Below are 14,846 nucleotides of genomic sequence, written 5' to 3' on the forward strand. Positions count from 1 at the left end.
CAAGTGACTAATGAGCTAGTTCTACCTAAAAATATTGGCTGTATGGTCAGTTTTCATGATTTTAGAATTCAAGTATATAAATACATTAAAAATAGGCCCACCCCTTAATTAATGGTTGCTAATACGATTTCTATTCCTCAAAATGAAATATAAAAATCTAGGAATTAGTTACAAACTAGTATATCCCTAAGTACATTATCACTGCAAATCAGTGTACTTTCTTGGTACACTGAGAATAATCTAGGATTATTCCCATCTCTCACAAAATCTGTGTGGAAGATTAAGATCTCTTTCCTAAGTAAAATTTTAATTTTTAGCTAAAAGAAATCTCTTGCTAGTACCATAGAAGAAAATTTGAATTTGTAATTCCAAAACAATCATGATAAATTACATGTTGTAAGAACATTTGGTACTATTAAAGAGAAACAACAGGCCCAAAATGGAGTCACTTATGTTAAGCCCCATCAAGACTTAATACCTAACCTAATTGCAGTTTCAGCCTCTCCCAAGAGTGGAATTTTAAACCAATCAGTCTGGAATTTCCTGATCAGCACTAGAGAGGTAATCTGCATGATAGACCCCCACCTTTTTCCCTAAGGGAAGGTGACCTTGTCTGAAGCAATCTTGTCTTTTCTCTCTCTAATAACTTCCTTGTCCTGCCTCTCTCTGCCTATAAAAGCCTTACGTTTTGTACATCTCTACTGATCATTCTTTATTTGTTGGAGGGGATACTGCCTGACTCATGAATTATTGAATAAAGCCAATTAGATCTTTAAATTGACTTGATAGAATTTGGGTTCTTTAACAGTACTCTTATTACTTTAAAGAAGTAAAGATAATACATTTGACAGAAAACTCAAACAATGCAACAAACATTCAGACAATGAGGAAAAAGGCCCTCCTTACAGAAGCAAAATTTCAAGGTGACAACTGAAAAGCTACTCACTGCGCTAATGTTTTGTTGAGTTGTCTTGATTCTCTGAATTTCAGGAGTATCTGCCACAGAACTATAGTTAGAAAGCATCTTCTCTGCTTCGTCTTTATACTTTTTCTAAAAATAAAAATAGTTAATAAGAATCTGAAACTGTGAATGTGTGTATGTATATGTATGAGAGAGATGAAAATGATGCTTCTTCCAATTCCACTGTTCCACGTGGCTCATATCATCATACACTATATCTTATAATTCAAAGCAGTTGTTGATGTGACAGCAAAAATAAAGGGAGTAAGCAAACAGTCCAGAGACGCAGGCTTGCCCCTTCTGGGGCAAAGGTTCCCCTCCTAGTCCATTCGAAGGCCTCTGGAGGGCTTGGCCTGTGTGCCACTCCTAAATTGAGAAACTTGTGATATTGTGATTTATGATAAGGAATATACATATCCAGTCTTTGTCCCTATTTCTGCCACAGAGCTCCTAAAACCCTTGGAATGTCCTGTGATGAGAGTGATAAAAAATATCTTTTGTTATGTTAATGAAGTGTTTTGGGGACCACACTTAAGGATGGGACTGGTTGCCAAGGAAACCAAACATGTGATTAGAGGGTTGGCACTTTCATTCCAAACCCCCAACCTCTGGGGAGGGGAGAGGAGCTGGAGGCTGAATCAATCGCCAGTAGCCAATGAGCTGATCAATCACGCCTATGTAACAAAGCCTCCATAAAAACCCCAAAGGTGAGGGTTCAGAGAACTTTCCAGTTAGTGAACATAGGGAGATTTGGGGGAAATGGTGGATGCACCTGGAGAGGGGTTGAAAGTTCCATGCCCTCCCCTAAGACCTTGCCCTCTGCATTTCTTCCAACTGGCTGTTCCTGAGTTATAGCCTTTGATAATAAACTGCTGATCTAGTAAGTAAAATATTTCTGAGTTCTGTGAGCAACTCCAGCAAATGAATCAGACCAAGGAGGGGATCCTAGGAACCTCTGATCTATAGCATGTTAGCCAAAAGCACAGTGACAAACTGAGCTTGCAACTGACATCTTAAGAGGGGAGGGGGATCATCCCATAGAACCAAACCCTTAACCTGTAGCACCTGGTGCCATCTCCCGACAGACAGTGCCAGAATTGATTTGAATTCTGATTCCCTGCTGGTGGCCTAGAATTGCCTGTTGGTGTGGGGAAGCCTCCCCATGCACACGTTAGAACTGTGACCAGAACCCAGAAGAAACCTACTGTCTCATGAGCAGCCCCAGTCCCTAGTCAAAGTAGTCCTACAGCTCCTACAAGTCACCTGGCTCTCTACACCCACAATTGTTAACGCTTCTGGATTTATGCTTTGTTTCCTACTGCAGAGAAAGGTACAGGGGCACCTGGGTAGCTCAGCAGCTGGACTCAGGCCATGACCCTGGGGTCCTGGGATCGAGTCTTGCATCAGGCTCCCATGGGGAGCTGACTTCTCTCGCTGCCTATGTGTCTGCCTCTCATGAATAAATAAAGTCTTAAAGAAAAGAAAAAAGTACATTTGTATAATGGAAAGGTACTGACATTTCTGTAGGTGACATTAAAATCTATTATAATCTATACTAGGGACACCTGGGTGGCTCAGCAGTTGAGTGTCTGCCTTTGGCCCAGGGTGTGATCCTGGTCTCGGGATCAAGTCCCACATCAGGCTCCCTGCGAGGAGCCTGCTTCTTCCTCTGCATGTGTCACGGCCTCTCTCTCTCTCTCTCTGTGTCTCTCATGAATAAATAAATAAAATCTTTTAAAAATATATCTATACTAAATGTATTACTAGGAGTTCCAATACAATCTGGGCAATACCTTCTACTAATACCTCTATTTCCATAGTAGTAGATGATTCGAAATACACGTTAACTCATTGAATCAACCCCACAAGCAAATAGTGTTACTGTCCACTCTTACAGATGGGGAAACTGAGACAATAGCTAAGCAGTGTCAGAACTAGAATGTAACTAAGGCACTCTGGGTCCAAAGTCAGTGAAGTTAACTATTATGGCATGCTGCTGCTTATAGAGACTCAGCATAGCATCATTATAATCTCATAAGTATCCCATTGTTGCCTAAATAATTAAAATTCCTTGAAGTTAGATGTATCCTTCTGTCACATACACACTAAAAGCAACACTGTTAAGTTAAAGCAGGAATTCCATCAGTTCAGGCACCACTTCCTATGGGAAGCCTTTACCTTGTGGCATATATCATGGCTTATAATATTATACTTGCGTTGTTGTTTATTAGATTAGCTCCCCAAGGGAAGAACCCTTCTAATTTTGCATGTAAATGGGTGCTCAGAAAGTAATTGCTGAATGAATGAATGAGACTGACATTCTGGAGACAGTAACTTTTCTTCACTGACTCAAAAGGCCATTTGCCTGTTTTATGTATCTATCATTTTAGGCAGCTGAGATAGTTAGAGCCAAATTCTATAAGTTCAGATGCCACTATGAGATACTAAGGATAATATGTAGTTCAAGATCATCCAAATAGCTGAGTCAATTCCTTTGACATTTGACTCTGTCATCCAGATACCCCCTTTTGAACCAGTGATCTTTGGACTCTGGCTTATGTTTAAATTGGAATTTTAATAAATTTGGTCAGATTTTGTTGAAAATTATTTTCATCACAAATCCCATTAATCAAATGTAATTCCTTGGTCAGCTTTCTAAACCATTTTTTCATTCCATTTTACTATTTTTACTATTATTTTTTTTTCTACTGGGATCCATTCTTTTTCCTCACAAGCTTTATAGCAAAGACAATATCCACCAATGAATTTTTTGCCCAAGTCAGATTTTATCAGTAACTTCTTCCATTAAATATATTCTTTCATGGTCATATTCATATCCAGCTTTTCTCGAGGTTTTTCTAAAAATCTTTCTAGAGGACATGTGACAGGTACTTTTAGTAAATTAAATTTTACCAAGATGATAGCTCTTCTTTTAATTTTTAGTTAATATTCAATTTCACCTTCCACCTTGTGTAGTTTTATTCACTGTTAGTTGGAGCTGGTTATTTTAAGGATAATATTCATTATGAAATAGTAAAAAGACAAACTCATTTATATCTTTTTTCTGTAGTGTGAGCACTGGACTCAAACATGCAATAGAGTAAAAAAAAAAAAAAAAAAGAAAGAAAAAAAGACCAAGTGTCATTGGACTCAATCAAACTGGGGAGTTCAGACACTCCATAACATCCATTGAATTGAATTTACAGCAACTGTTCCTTTCATTAGTGAGATTAATCAAGTTTGACCAATATCTCCTATAATAGAGGGCACTGATTTTGAATACAATGCCCTCAAAAAAAAAAAAATATCAGTCAGAAACACACAAAACACATGGCAATTGGAGATCAGAATATAGTATTCAGCAATGTCCACAATAGCCAAACTATGGAAAGAGCCCAGATGTCCAGCGACAGATGAATGGCTAAAGAAGATGTGGTGTATGTATACAATGGAATACTACTCAGCCGTAAGAAAAAGGAATCTTGCCATTTGTAATGTCGTAGATGGAACTAGAGGTTATTATACTGAGTGAATTAAGTCAATCAGAAAAAGACAATTATCATATGATCTTACTTATACATGGAATTTAAGAAACAAAACAGAGAAGCATAGGGTAAGAGAGGGAAAAATAAAACAAGGCAAAATCAGAGAGGGAGACAAATCATAAGAGATTCTTAACCACAGTAAACAAACTGAGGGTCACTGGAAGAGGAGTGGATAACTGGATGATGGGCATTAAGGAGGACACATGATGTAATGAGCACTGGGAATCCTGTAAGCCTGCTGAATCATTGACCCTACCACTGAAACCAATAATACATTACATGTTAATTAATTAAATTTAAATTTTAAAAATACAGTATTCTGAGCATCTTCATTCTCTACCAACCTGGCTATAGATCTCAGATGCCCTCTTGGCTCGAAGTATGTCCGGGATGTCCATGCTCACTTGCATTCCTTTCCCCTTAATTTCATTTTCCAAGTCTTTCTTATATTCTTTCTAAAAGAACAGAAAATAATCTTCAGAGCTTTGCTCAACCTTCCATAGCAATGCAGATATTTATATGTTTGAATCTCAAAGCCACACATGTGAAAATGACATTTATAGTTTTTCTATAGGCAATTCATCGCGTCTGTTGTAAACTCTGTATGCCATCCATTCTCACCTGACTGGCCATTTCCGATGCCTTCTTGGCTCTCTGGATATCAGGAGTGTCTGTGCCCACCTGCATGCCCTTTCCTTTTATTTCAGTCTCCAGATCTCTCTTATACTCTTTCTGGAAAAAATAAAACATGTTATGAGGACTTCACAAGAATCTGAAAAGCCTGTCAAAAACTGTGATGTCATTTTGACGTCAGGATCATGCCTTTGGATTCTCATTTGTTTTATGTATACAAAACTAAGAAGAGTTTTAACTTGTGAGAGGAACATAACTTGGAGTGACTTATTCCCAGGTAATCTGAAGGCTTTTGTCTGCTAACCTGAATTAAGAAAGAAAACACAGTTAGCCAAGACAGAAGTTTTTCTATTTCAATACAAGAAAAAGGATCAAGGGGATCCCTGGGTGGCTCAGCGGTTTAGTGCCTGCCTTTGGCCCAGGGCGCGATTCTGGAGTCTCGGGATCGAGTCCCGCTTCGGGCTCCCGGCATGGAGCCTGCTTCTCCCTCCTCCTGTGTCTCTGCCTCTCTCTCTCTCTGTGTGTGTGTCTATCATAAATAAATAAATACACAAACAAACAAACAAATAAATATATAAATAAATAAGTAGAAAAACTTAAAAAAAAAGAAAATGGATCAATTATTGGTTAAGGTATACTTCATTTGACGAACAGCAGTAAAATGCGATTGCAGAACTGTCCCTTTTTGCTCTGTAGTGAATAATTATTGGGGTGCTTCCTTGGAATCCAACCACACTTACACCTACCCACCATTAGTCCTCTGATTGGTCACGGGGTAACTTGTCGCTCCCCCATGCTAGACCATTAAGCTTGGGTGAGACTGGCCCAAATCTGAGGGTCCAACTGGGCTTGCAGAAATCATTATACCCCATCCCTGGCCCTTCAGGATTGCTCCAGGGATGAGTGGGATTCTTTCCCCACACAAGATATCAAGAAGCTTTCCCTCTCCTTCTAAACAGGAATGGAGAAGCAAAGAGCCCCAGGAGCTGCTAAGAGCCTCTTTGCAAATAGGAGAAAGCCTGCCTGAGAATGGAAGATAGAAACTGAAACTTAGGGACACCTGGGTGGTTCAGCGGTTAAGCACCTGCCTTCAGCTCAAGGAGTGATCCTGGAGTCCTGGGATCGAGTTCCACATCGGGCTCCCTGCATGGAGCCTGCTTCTCCCTCTGCTTGTGTCTCGGCCTCTCTCTGTGTCTCTGTGTGTCTTTCATAAATAAATAAATAAAATCTTTAAAAAAAAAAAAAGGAAACTGAAACTCAATCACACTGTCTGAGCCCCAGAGCAAGCCAACCCTAAGGCTTTCTCTATTATTTGGTTCTAAGAACAATAAACTATCTGCTTGTTTTGAGCAGCTTGAATTGAATTATGTGTTACTTACAAAATAGTCATAATTACCCAGACACATGTCTCAGAGACTCATCACATTTTAAAACAGATTATAAAAGTTGAGCAAATTGTACACTTAAATGGTACTCTTTTTTGTGTGTGTTATGTATTCTTCAATGAAAAGTTTTATTACAAGAAAAAAAAAACTATTGGCTGTATCTAATTACATTTCTTTTAAAAAAGTTATTTCCTATCATGTTGACATACTCTAGATGTGACATAATCTAGATGTGTAGATTCCCCGAAATGAAGTAAATGTTAGCTTGCTTATCTGCAATATCCTAAATTTTAAAAGGTGTAAACAAAAACCTTAGTATCAGAGAAATACTATTATTCTTTCCAATCTTCTACTCATAACCTTATTTTCACTGACTTAGAGTCTGAGCTTCATTTTTCTGAATATGGTTTAAGTAATAGTATTTAACCTTCAAAATCATACTACTCCATAATTACTATGTCTATAAGAAGCCCCCCATTTTTAGTAAGTGTCTTTAAGGCTCCCAAACAAAGCATTTCATTGAAGGTCAATGTATGTGGAAAATGAGGCATTGATCACAGACAGCCACCAAGGCCCCAGGGGAAAATCATGTCATTTAATTTTGTAATATGAATGTTCAAATCTAAAAGTATTCTAAAGCACATAAATACACTACATAGCACACTGGTTACATCATTACATACAAAATGCACAATAAAACACCCTAAAACTTGGAAGGCCTAGTTAGAAATGCATGATGGCACCTCTATTCCAGGAAAGGAAGCCCCAATCAATGCACAGAGGTTCTGAGTCATGTTTGCTAATGTCCTATTGGCTAAGGAAAGTCACATGGTCAATTCGGTTGTTTCTGGAGTGTTTAACTATTGGGAGTCATGCATGTAACATTAATTTCTTTGAAAAGTTAGACCTTGAACTATAGCAAAATCCCATTTGGTTGAAATGGATGTGAGAGCCTATCAATTGGGCAAAATGGCACATGGGTAGGATTACATGCAAATGAGACCTTTGGCTTGCAAAGATAATAGCCTGGCCCTAATCCTGATGTACATGTAGCCACAGGACACCTGACTCACCTAGGCCTTTCTTTCTCCTAACTTCTCAATAACTAGTATACAGTCCGAAGTTATAGAAAGTAAAAGCAGCGTATCATGAATAAAACAAATCTATACCATTCTAAGGAAAGACATGATATTCCAACGTTTCATAAAAGGAGCAGGTCTTAGAAGTCTGTTCTTAGGTGAAAGTCTGAAATACAAAACTTCTATTCTTTCCAAGAATCTGGTCCAATCTGCAAATTTCCATTTCATTTCCATGTCATTTACATGTAAAGTGTAATAAAAGGTAAATGGTTTCCTATCCACATCCTTATTATGAAACACTTAATTTTTCTCTAAGAATGAGGTAAAGCTATACAAAGTAACATGGAAAGGTTCCATAATATTAAGTGAGAAAACCAAGCACAGAACAAAATACATGGTATTTAAGGACTTTTTATGTCTATGTGTGCATAAGTGTATGTTTATCTGTCTACACATAAAAATAGATCCAGCAGGATAAATTTGCAACAATGGCTATATTTCAGGAGGAGAATGGAAGGAGGGGTCCAGTGCCTATTCAGCATGCATCCCGCCCCCCCAAATCTGCCATTTCTAAGTAAAACCCCTCTTGGTCAAGACTCCTATGCCATCCCCAGATTCTTGGTCCAAACCAATTATGACCATCCCATTACCCTGACCAGTCCCTAACCTGGGGCTGTAAGCTGATCCCAACACAGCAGTGACTCACTGGGATCACTGGGCAGTTAATCAGCTATCTCTAGCTCTCCAGATTTCCTGGTGGTGGGAGGAGTCTATCCTGGGCCAGCTCTTCCTAAATGGAAGGGTCACATTATAGTTCTCAGAGGAATCCCTCTAAAACTCCCTGCAGCCAGCCCTGAGGTAAGCGAGCAGTACTCCTTAACCTGCATCCCAACATTTTCTTTTTAAATGTTTCTCAAAAAATCACCTCTTCCCAAATACTCTGTATTCCAATGACACTCCTATAATCTCGGAATTGCTGGAGGAGTTCAAGAGGTATGGAACTGGTTTTGGGGCATTTTCTTCAAAAAATGCACATATGGTCTGACTCCTACAACTTTGTTATCTGCTATCTATCATATCAGAGCATCTAAGCCAAAACTTCTAAATTAATATCCTGTCATTACATGCATTACACAAAGAGGAAAATATTAGATGAACGAACATGGTCATTCAGGATATAGAATACTTCAATCCAAAATGCTAACCCTGTAGGAATTTCAGGCATGGTGATGAGGTCAATGGGGTATTTTGAGAACATGCAACCAAATTATACAGAAATGGTTATCACTGTCATGTCAGAGTCTCAACACAGAATTTTCAAGTTCTGTTCAGAAAGTTGGAAACACAAATACACCAAACAGCACATGACCTATCCTTAAAGAAAACATAGTATGAGAACATTTATTATAGTCTAGATGAATGTGAAATTTGTTGTATTTGTTGTATTGTAAAGGGCCTGTGTGTGCGTGTGTGTGTTCTAGTAAAATGCTTTCCCCCTCGTTTCTTAGATATTTAAAGAAAATGAGTAAAGCAGAAACCATATATTTTCAAACAAGCATGATGATCTGGAATGGTTTCCATTCCAAACTCTTAAACTATTCATAAAATTCTGGGGAATTCCATGTACTAATCAGGCTGTTAATACGATTTGCAAAGTTCCAAAATAAAGGTTTTAAGGCATCTGCACCATTTACTCTACTAACCTGACTAGCTATCTCTGAAGCTTTTCTGGCATGTTGTATTTCAAGGGTGTTGGTGCCAACCTGCATTCCTTTCCCTTTAATTTTTGACTCCAGGTCTTTCTTGTATTCTTTCTGTAAAAGTAAATAAATAAATAAATAAATAAATAAATAAATAAAGCAACATTTTATAATATTTAGACACTCTGCAGACAGACATTCATCTGTAATCAAGGATACCAAAAAATGGCTGCACACATTAAAAAGAAAAAAAAAAAAAAGAAAACACGTTTTACATTGTACCATGAAATGATTACCTAGAACTAGGTTTCTGAACGGCTTAGAACTGTATCACTATTCTCACTGAAGAAGGGTATATGAAGCTCTGAAGATTTCTTCTATACATGGTGAGGGAGGTGGGTTTAAATGAGTTGATGCTGGAGAAAGAATGTGGATTTTGAGGCCAGAGCACTCAAACTGGGAATGCTTAACATCTATGGTTTACTCATCTGCAAAATGGGGGTAATATTTCCTCCATGCAGGAGCCCTCCAAGGATCAATGAGACTGCATATAACATAGTGCTCAGCACATAGTAGGTGTTCAATAACTGAAAACTTCTTTTGGTCTTTTACTCCTCTATTCATGTGCTAAGACTGATTCACTGCTGTTCAAGCCGCTGTCATGCCATTCAACTGTTTCTGGATGGACTCTGCACTTGAGAGTCTGAAGTGATATTTCCAAGTATTACTGACAAGTGATTACAAGATCGACCTCTTAATGTGAACTGCACATGTCACCATAACAGAAGAATTGGACAGAATTACTAATTTAGGAATATGTGCTGATAATATTAACCAAAGACGTGACAGTGGCTTTTAATGCTTTAATAAATTTAAAGAACACAGATGCAGCCAAAGATGGCTGTAATTTTTTAAAAAACATATAATAATTTTGAATCCTTCTTTAAAAAAGATGTTTTATTTATTTATTTGAGAGAGATAGCAAGAAAAAGCACAAGTAGGGGGTAGAGGGAAGGAGAAGCAGGGAGACTGAGTCGGGGCTCGAGCGCAGGACCCTGAGATCATGACCTGAGCTGAAAGCAAACCAACTGAGCTACCCAGGTGTCCCTTGAATCTTCTGTACTTACAATGCAATTAAACTACCAAAGAAGTTTACTGAACAAATGAATGACCATGAGAACCATACTAGATCATCAGCACATTACACTCCTCTGGACCCAGACACAATGATTAGGGCAGGTGTAGATTAGGGCAGGATAGAAGTTGATCCAATGAGATTCATTCCTAGGAACCTTAACTGTAACTATAAGAAACAGATGCTCACTTCCCATTGGGATTACTGGCACAGATGAGTTATCCCTTTGTTAGGAGGGGCCATCGCTTAAAGATAGCCTCCCAAGTTTGAAGCAATAGAGAAGATAACAGAACTGAGAGAGGAAGGAAGAGAGACATCATTCAAATTCCAACCTCAAAGAAAATAGACTTTGGACTTTCTCTATTCACAAGCCAAAACATTCCCTTTGTTGCATAACCCAGTGTAAGTTGGGTTCCTATCATTTGCAGCCTGACTAGTAGGGTTACCACCATCACCATTACAACAGTTTATGAGCCTGTGAGGACACAACTTTAAATTTCTCACCTCTCAATTCAGTCAGACTCTCCTCAAAGCTCAGTGCCATTACCTGATTCCAAAGTCATGACAGACGCCAAGGATGAAAGAACTAACAGCGCTTCAGAGGCATTTCATTCCTTCCCACAAATTCCACGTAAAGTGAGCAACGGCCACTTCCATTTCATAAAGAGGTTTATGGGGCGGGGGGTCACTGAGCAGCCGAGGAAAGGGCTGGGGGACACTGCTGGGTCGTGAACAGGAGAGCACGTGAACCGCACCACAGTTACTGACGGATCATGACAACACGGTTCCCAATTCTCTGCCTTTCACTTCTTTAAAAGATGAGGTTGAGTTTCATACAGTTATTCTAGTTTATTACATACATTTTTCTCTTCAAGCAGAGAGTGGTCATTTTTCTCATACCACATGGCAGGGAGATAGTAAACATTTTTTTTTTAATTCATTGACTAAGAAATGACTATTAGGACATAGTTACTTACCATCTTCTTGCACATAAAAATTATGGAATGTGTATAAATCTTTGAGAGAGACTGAGAGACAAGGAAATCAGCTAAAGATTCATACATTCTCAGTTGTTAAATAAATATACTCACATCACTAGCCATTTCAGATGCACGTTTTGTTCTTTGAATATCAAGAACATCTGAAGTAAGTTCCATTCCTTTGCCTTTTATTTCATTTTCCAAATCTTTTTTATATTCTTTCTATGATACAAGAACATTAGAGTCAAAATACCACCAAAATTGACCTCTTCCTTCTTAGATCCAAGAGACACTCAGATATCACCTTAATTGACCTCTCTTCAGTGTTGATACTGTTAATCGTGTCCTCCTTTTTGAAAAGGGCTTAACACTACCTCTTAACCTTCCTCCTCCTAAATTTCCTGGGACATCCTTGAACTGATACACCATGTCACATGTTTTCTAGAGACTCCAGAAAGGAGAAAATATCTCTAGAGAGGAAGGAGTCAGATTCCTGAGTATTTATGCTCCTAATTTTCTACAGAGATTCTATTTTCTCTTTCAGTCATGTTTAGAGTAGCTTCCAATATTATCAGTATTTTCCCTTTCATCCTATCTTCCAGTATATTTTGGTACCATATTGGTGCCATATTTTAAAAAGATGTCTTCCTTTTAAGTGGTGAGGAAGATCTTAGGAATGGATGCTTCTTATTAATTATTTGAAGTATTTCTTTGAAAGCTGTCTATAAAATATGAATCACCAAAAGATCACAGTTGAAAAAGAATTGGAAATTACAAAATCAAAAGGATTAACATAGCCAAAGTTTAAAAAAAATTCCACTTTATTCAGATTCATAAAACCGAATAATTTCCTACACATTGATAACACATAGTTTGAATGTTATTTATTTTAATATTATATTTTAAGCAGATCCAAATGTCTTCACTAATACTTATATGTAACTTGAGGTTTTTTTCCTGCTAGTGAATTTCCTTTTTTTTTCCTGCTAAACACATTATGAAAACAATGTATTTCTTGATTCAATTCAACTGAGTTGCACTTATGACTAACTTGCCAGATACAAGATGAGGCTTCCTTCCTTTAATAATAAGTCATGTTCCAGTAAATTCTAGGGTTCATTTGATGTTATTTTCTCTTCATCCAGTATAATTAAATTAGCTAGTCCTCTGCTTAACTAATAGCCTACAAGACATTGTAATGACCTGAATGTAATTTTGGAAAGAGTTCTGGAGTCAAATGACCTGGATGAAAGTCAGAGTTCTTTTACTTACTCGATCATATGACCTCAAGTAACCAAGCCTCAATTTCTACACGCACAGGCAAAATGAAAATAAAAATACTTATCCTACCAAGGTCAAAGGGCAATTGGAGGAATCAAATGAAACAAAAGTATAAAACAATACTCTGAACGTTCCGAAAGGCAATATAAATGTCAAAACTATAATAAAGTAAAAAATGCAAAGACAATTTAAAGCTAAATGCTTATATTTAGAAAGTAAAAGTCATAATTTCATTAAGTCACTGAGAGTTCCTTTTCAAAATCAGAAATCTCTATAACTGAATTAAAATATGTTTAATCAGTCTTCTGGGCCTTTTCCTATCCTGATACATACATTCTGAATCAATACATCTAAAATAAGATTCATTCAAAAAAGAGAAAGAAAAGAGAAAGTCAATGGCAAGTATATTAAAGTCATTTGTGGATCTTAAAATAGGTCTTACGTTGTCACTTATATGTAAATGATAGATTCTCCTTTAAAAGTTTATATAAACTGCACAAACTTTTTAAATGGAAGACAATTAATAGTAGGAAGTTGCCATTTGATAAGCCTTTGACTTCAAAAAATTTGAGAGGAATTAGGAGTGAGAGAAGGTAGGAAAACAGAAGCACACTTCCATGAATTATATGTCTATTTCAGCCCAGCAGACGTTACAACAGTGAAACACATTAAATTTCTAAAAGCAGTTAAATGGTAAAGGCCAGTTGGCATTCTGTTACTAGGGGAAGTTCATGTACAGAATGATACTCAAATTCATTTCACTGATTTAAGATATTGCTTTCAGGGATAGTTTCTTCAGTTCAAAATTCAGGGTGAAAAAAAAAAATAATAATAATTCAGGGTGATGTGGCCTTCTCTAATACTTCTCCTAAATTAAAGAGCATTTATTTAAACAGGGAATTGGAAGACCTCCGAGTTACTTTCCAGCCATTAAAAAAACAAAAACAAAACGAAACTTTTAAAGGGATGGATTATGAGCATGATATTTTTAATTGTTAGGTTTGAAGAACTATTAAGTTCTTACCAATGTAATACATAATAATACATATTACCAATGTAATACATTAATTGTGAGTCAAAGTGCACCAAGTTTGGAGTGGGAAGGAGCAGAATCCTGTTGAGAGTAAAATGAAAAATCAACATGAGTTCCTATCTTCTCTCTGCTAAATAATTTTCCCCCTTAGAACACAATCCACTCATAAATAATGTGCCGTTTATCCAAACCTTCACATTTGAGCCTCTCATTTCTGATATCAGATGTCATGAGAATGCTGCTGGGGAGCTGCAGAGAAAGCTGGTTCTAACATGTATTTTTAAATAACTAAATTTGAAAAGAATTAAATTTGCCTCACCCATATTCAAAAAAAAAAACTGCTATCAAACTATTAATAGAGCTTCTGAGATACAATCAAACACAAAATCAGAATTATTTTTCAGGTTTTTCCAGGAAATCTAGGTGATTTCTTCCCCCAGCCTTAAAAGGAAATGTCAACACACACTTTCCTGTTTTTAGTGAAAATGGAAAACTCTGTTAATAAAGGTCAGAGTGAGAGAAAGAGGAATGGATTAGCATCTCAACCAGTTAGTAGAGAATTGTTGGGTAAATATCTCCTGGGTTATTTCTTTAGTTTTCTTGCACAATATTTAATAATAAACTGCAAGACCATACCTCTTTCAGAAGGTTGGTGATGTACTTAACATGTAAAAATTCTGGAGTCTTGTCTAAATCCAGTGATGACCTTCCTTTAATCTCCTTCTCAAAATCTTCTCTGTAAACTTTCTGTTAAGTAAGACCACATAATTTGAAGTTTAGAAAACACAGGTCACTGTTGGAAAGGTATTAGAACAAGAGTTCCCAGAACAAAACTGAGGATTTCCTTATATAATTCTACTGCCTCAGAGTCCTCATAGCCACAAGAAAATGACTCCAACTTTACAGTAAATCTTAGAATCCTATCAAACAAAAGCAGAACCATTAAGTACCAACTGCCTCTGGGAAAGCGCTCAGAGTGAGGCTTCTTAACATCTTACTGGTCTGTCATTGTTTGATGCCAGCCTGATTGAGAGAGGAAAACCAGTAAAGCTGGGTATTTGAGAAGCACCAGAGTGGTTCATTCTAAAGAGAGTGAATCCATCCATTGGAAGAA

At 37.3% G+C, this 14,846-nt stretch overlaps 1 protein-coding gene across 8 annotated transcripts in view; it reads right to left on the reverse strand.

Annotated features, from left to right (window-relative positions):
- Nucleotides 1–14,846, reverse strand: part of NEBL (nebulette) — a 344,404-nt gene that overhangs the window by 44,351 nt on the left and 285,207 nt on the right. For 5 of the 8 annotated variants that reach the window (XM_041764977.1, XM_041764976.1, XM_041764979.1 and 2 more), the window contains 6 exons: nt 14,369–14,479; nt 11,530–11,640; nt 9,307–9,417; nt 5,128–5,238; nt 4,851–4,961; nt 947–1,051 (listed from right to left, as the gene is read on the reverse strand). The exons of 2 other annotated variants lie outside the window; for them this stretch is intronic. In XM_041764977.1, coding sequence (XP_041620911.1) covers nt 947–1,051; nt 4,851–4,961; nt 5,128–5,238; nt 9,307–9,417; nt 11,530–11,640; nt 14,369–14,479 — 660 coding nt within the window. The remainder of the gene's footprint in view (nt 1–946; nt 1,052–4,850; nt 4,962–5,127; nt 5,239–9,306; nt 9,418–11,529; nt 11,641–14,368; nt 14,480–14,846) is intronic. One more of the 8 variants, XM_041764978.1, reaches the window with a different exon arrangement.

The sequence above is a fragment of the Vulpes lagopus genome, chromosome 8 (genome assembly GCF_018345385.1).
Source record: "Vulpes lagopus strain Blue_001 chromosome 8, ASM1834538v1, whole genome shotgun sequence".
Taxonomy (NCBI): domain Eukaryota; kingdom Metazoa; phylum Chordata; class Mammalia; order Carnivora; family Canidae; genus Vulpes; species Vulpes lagopus.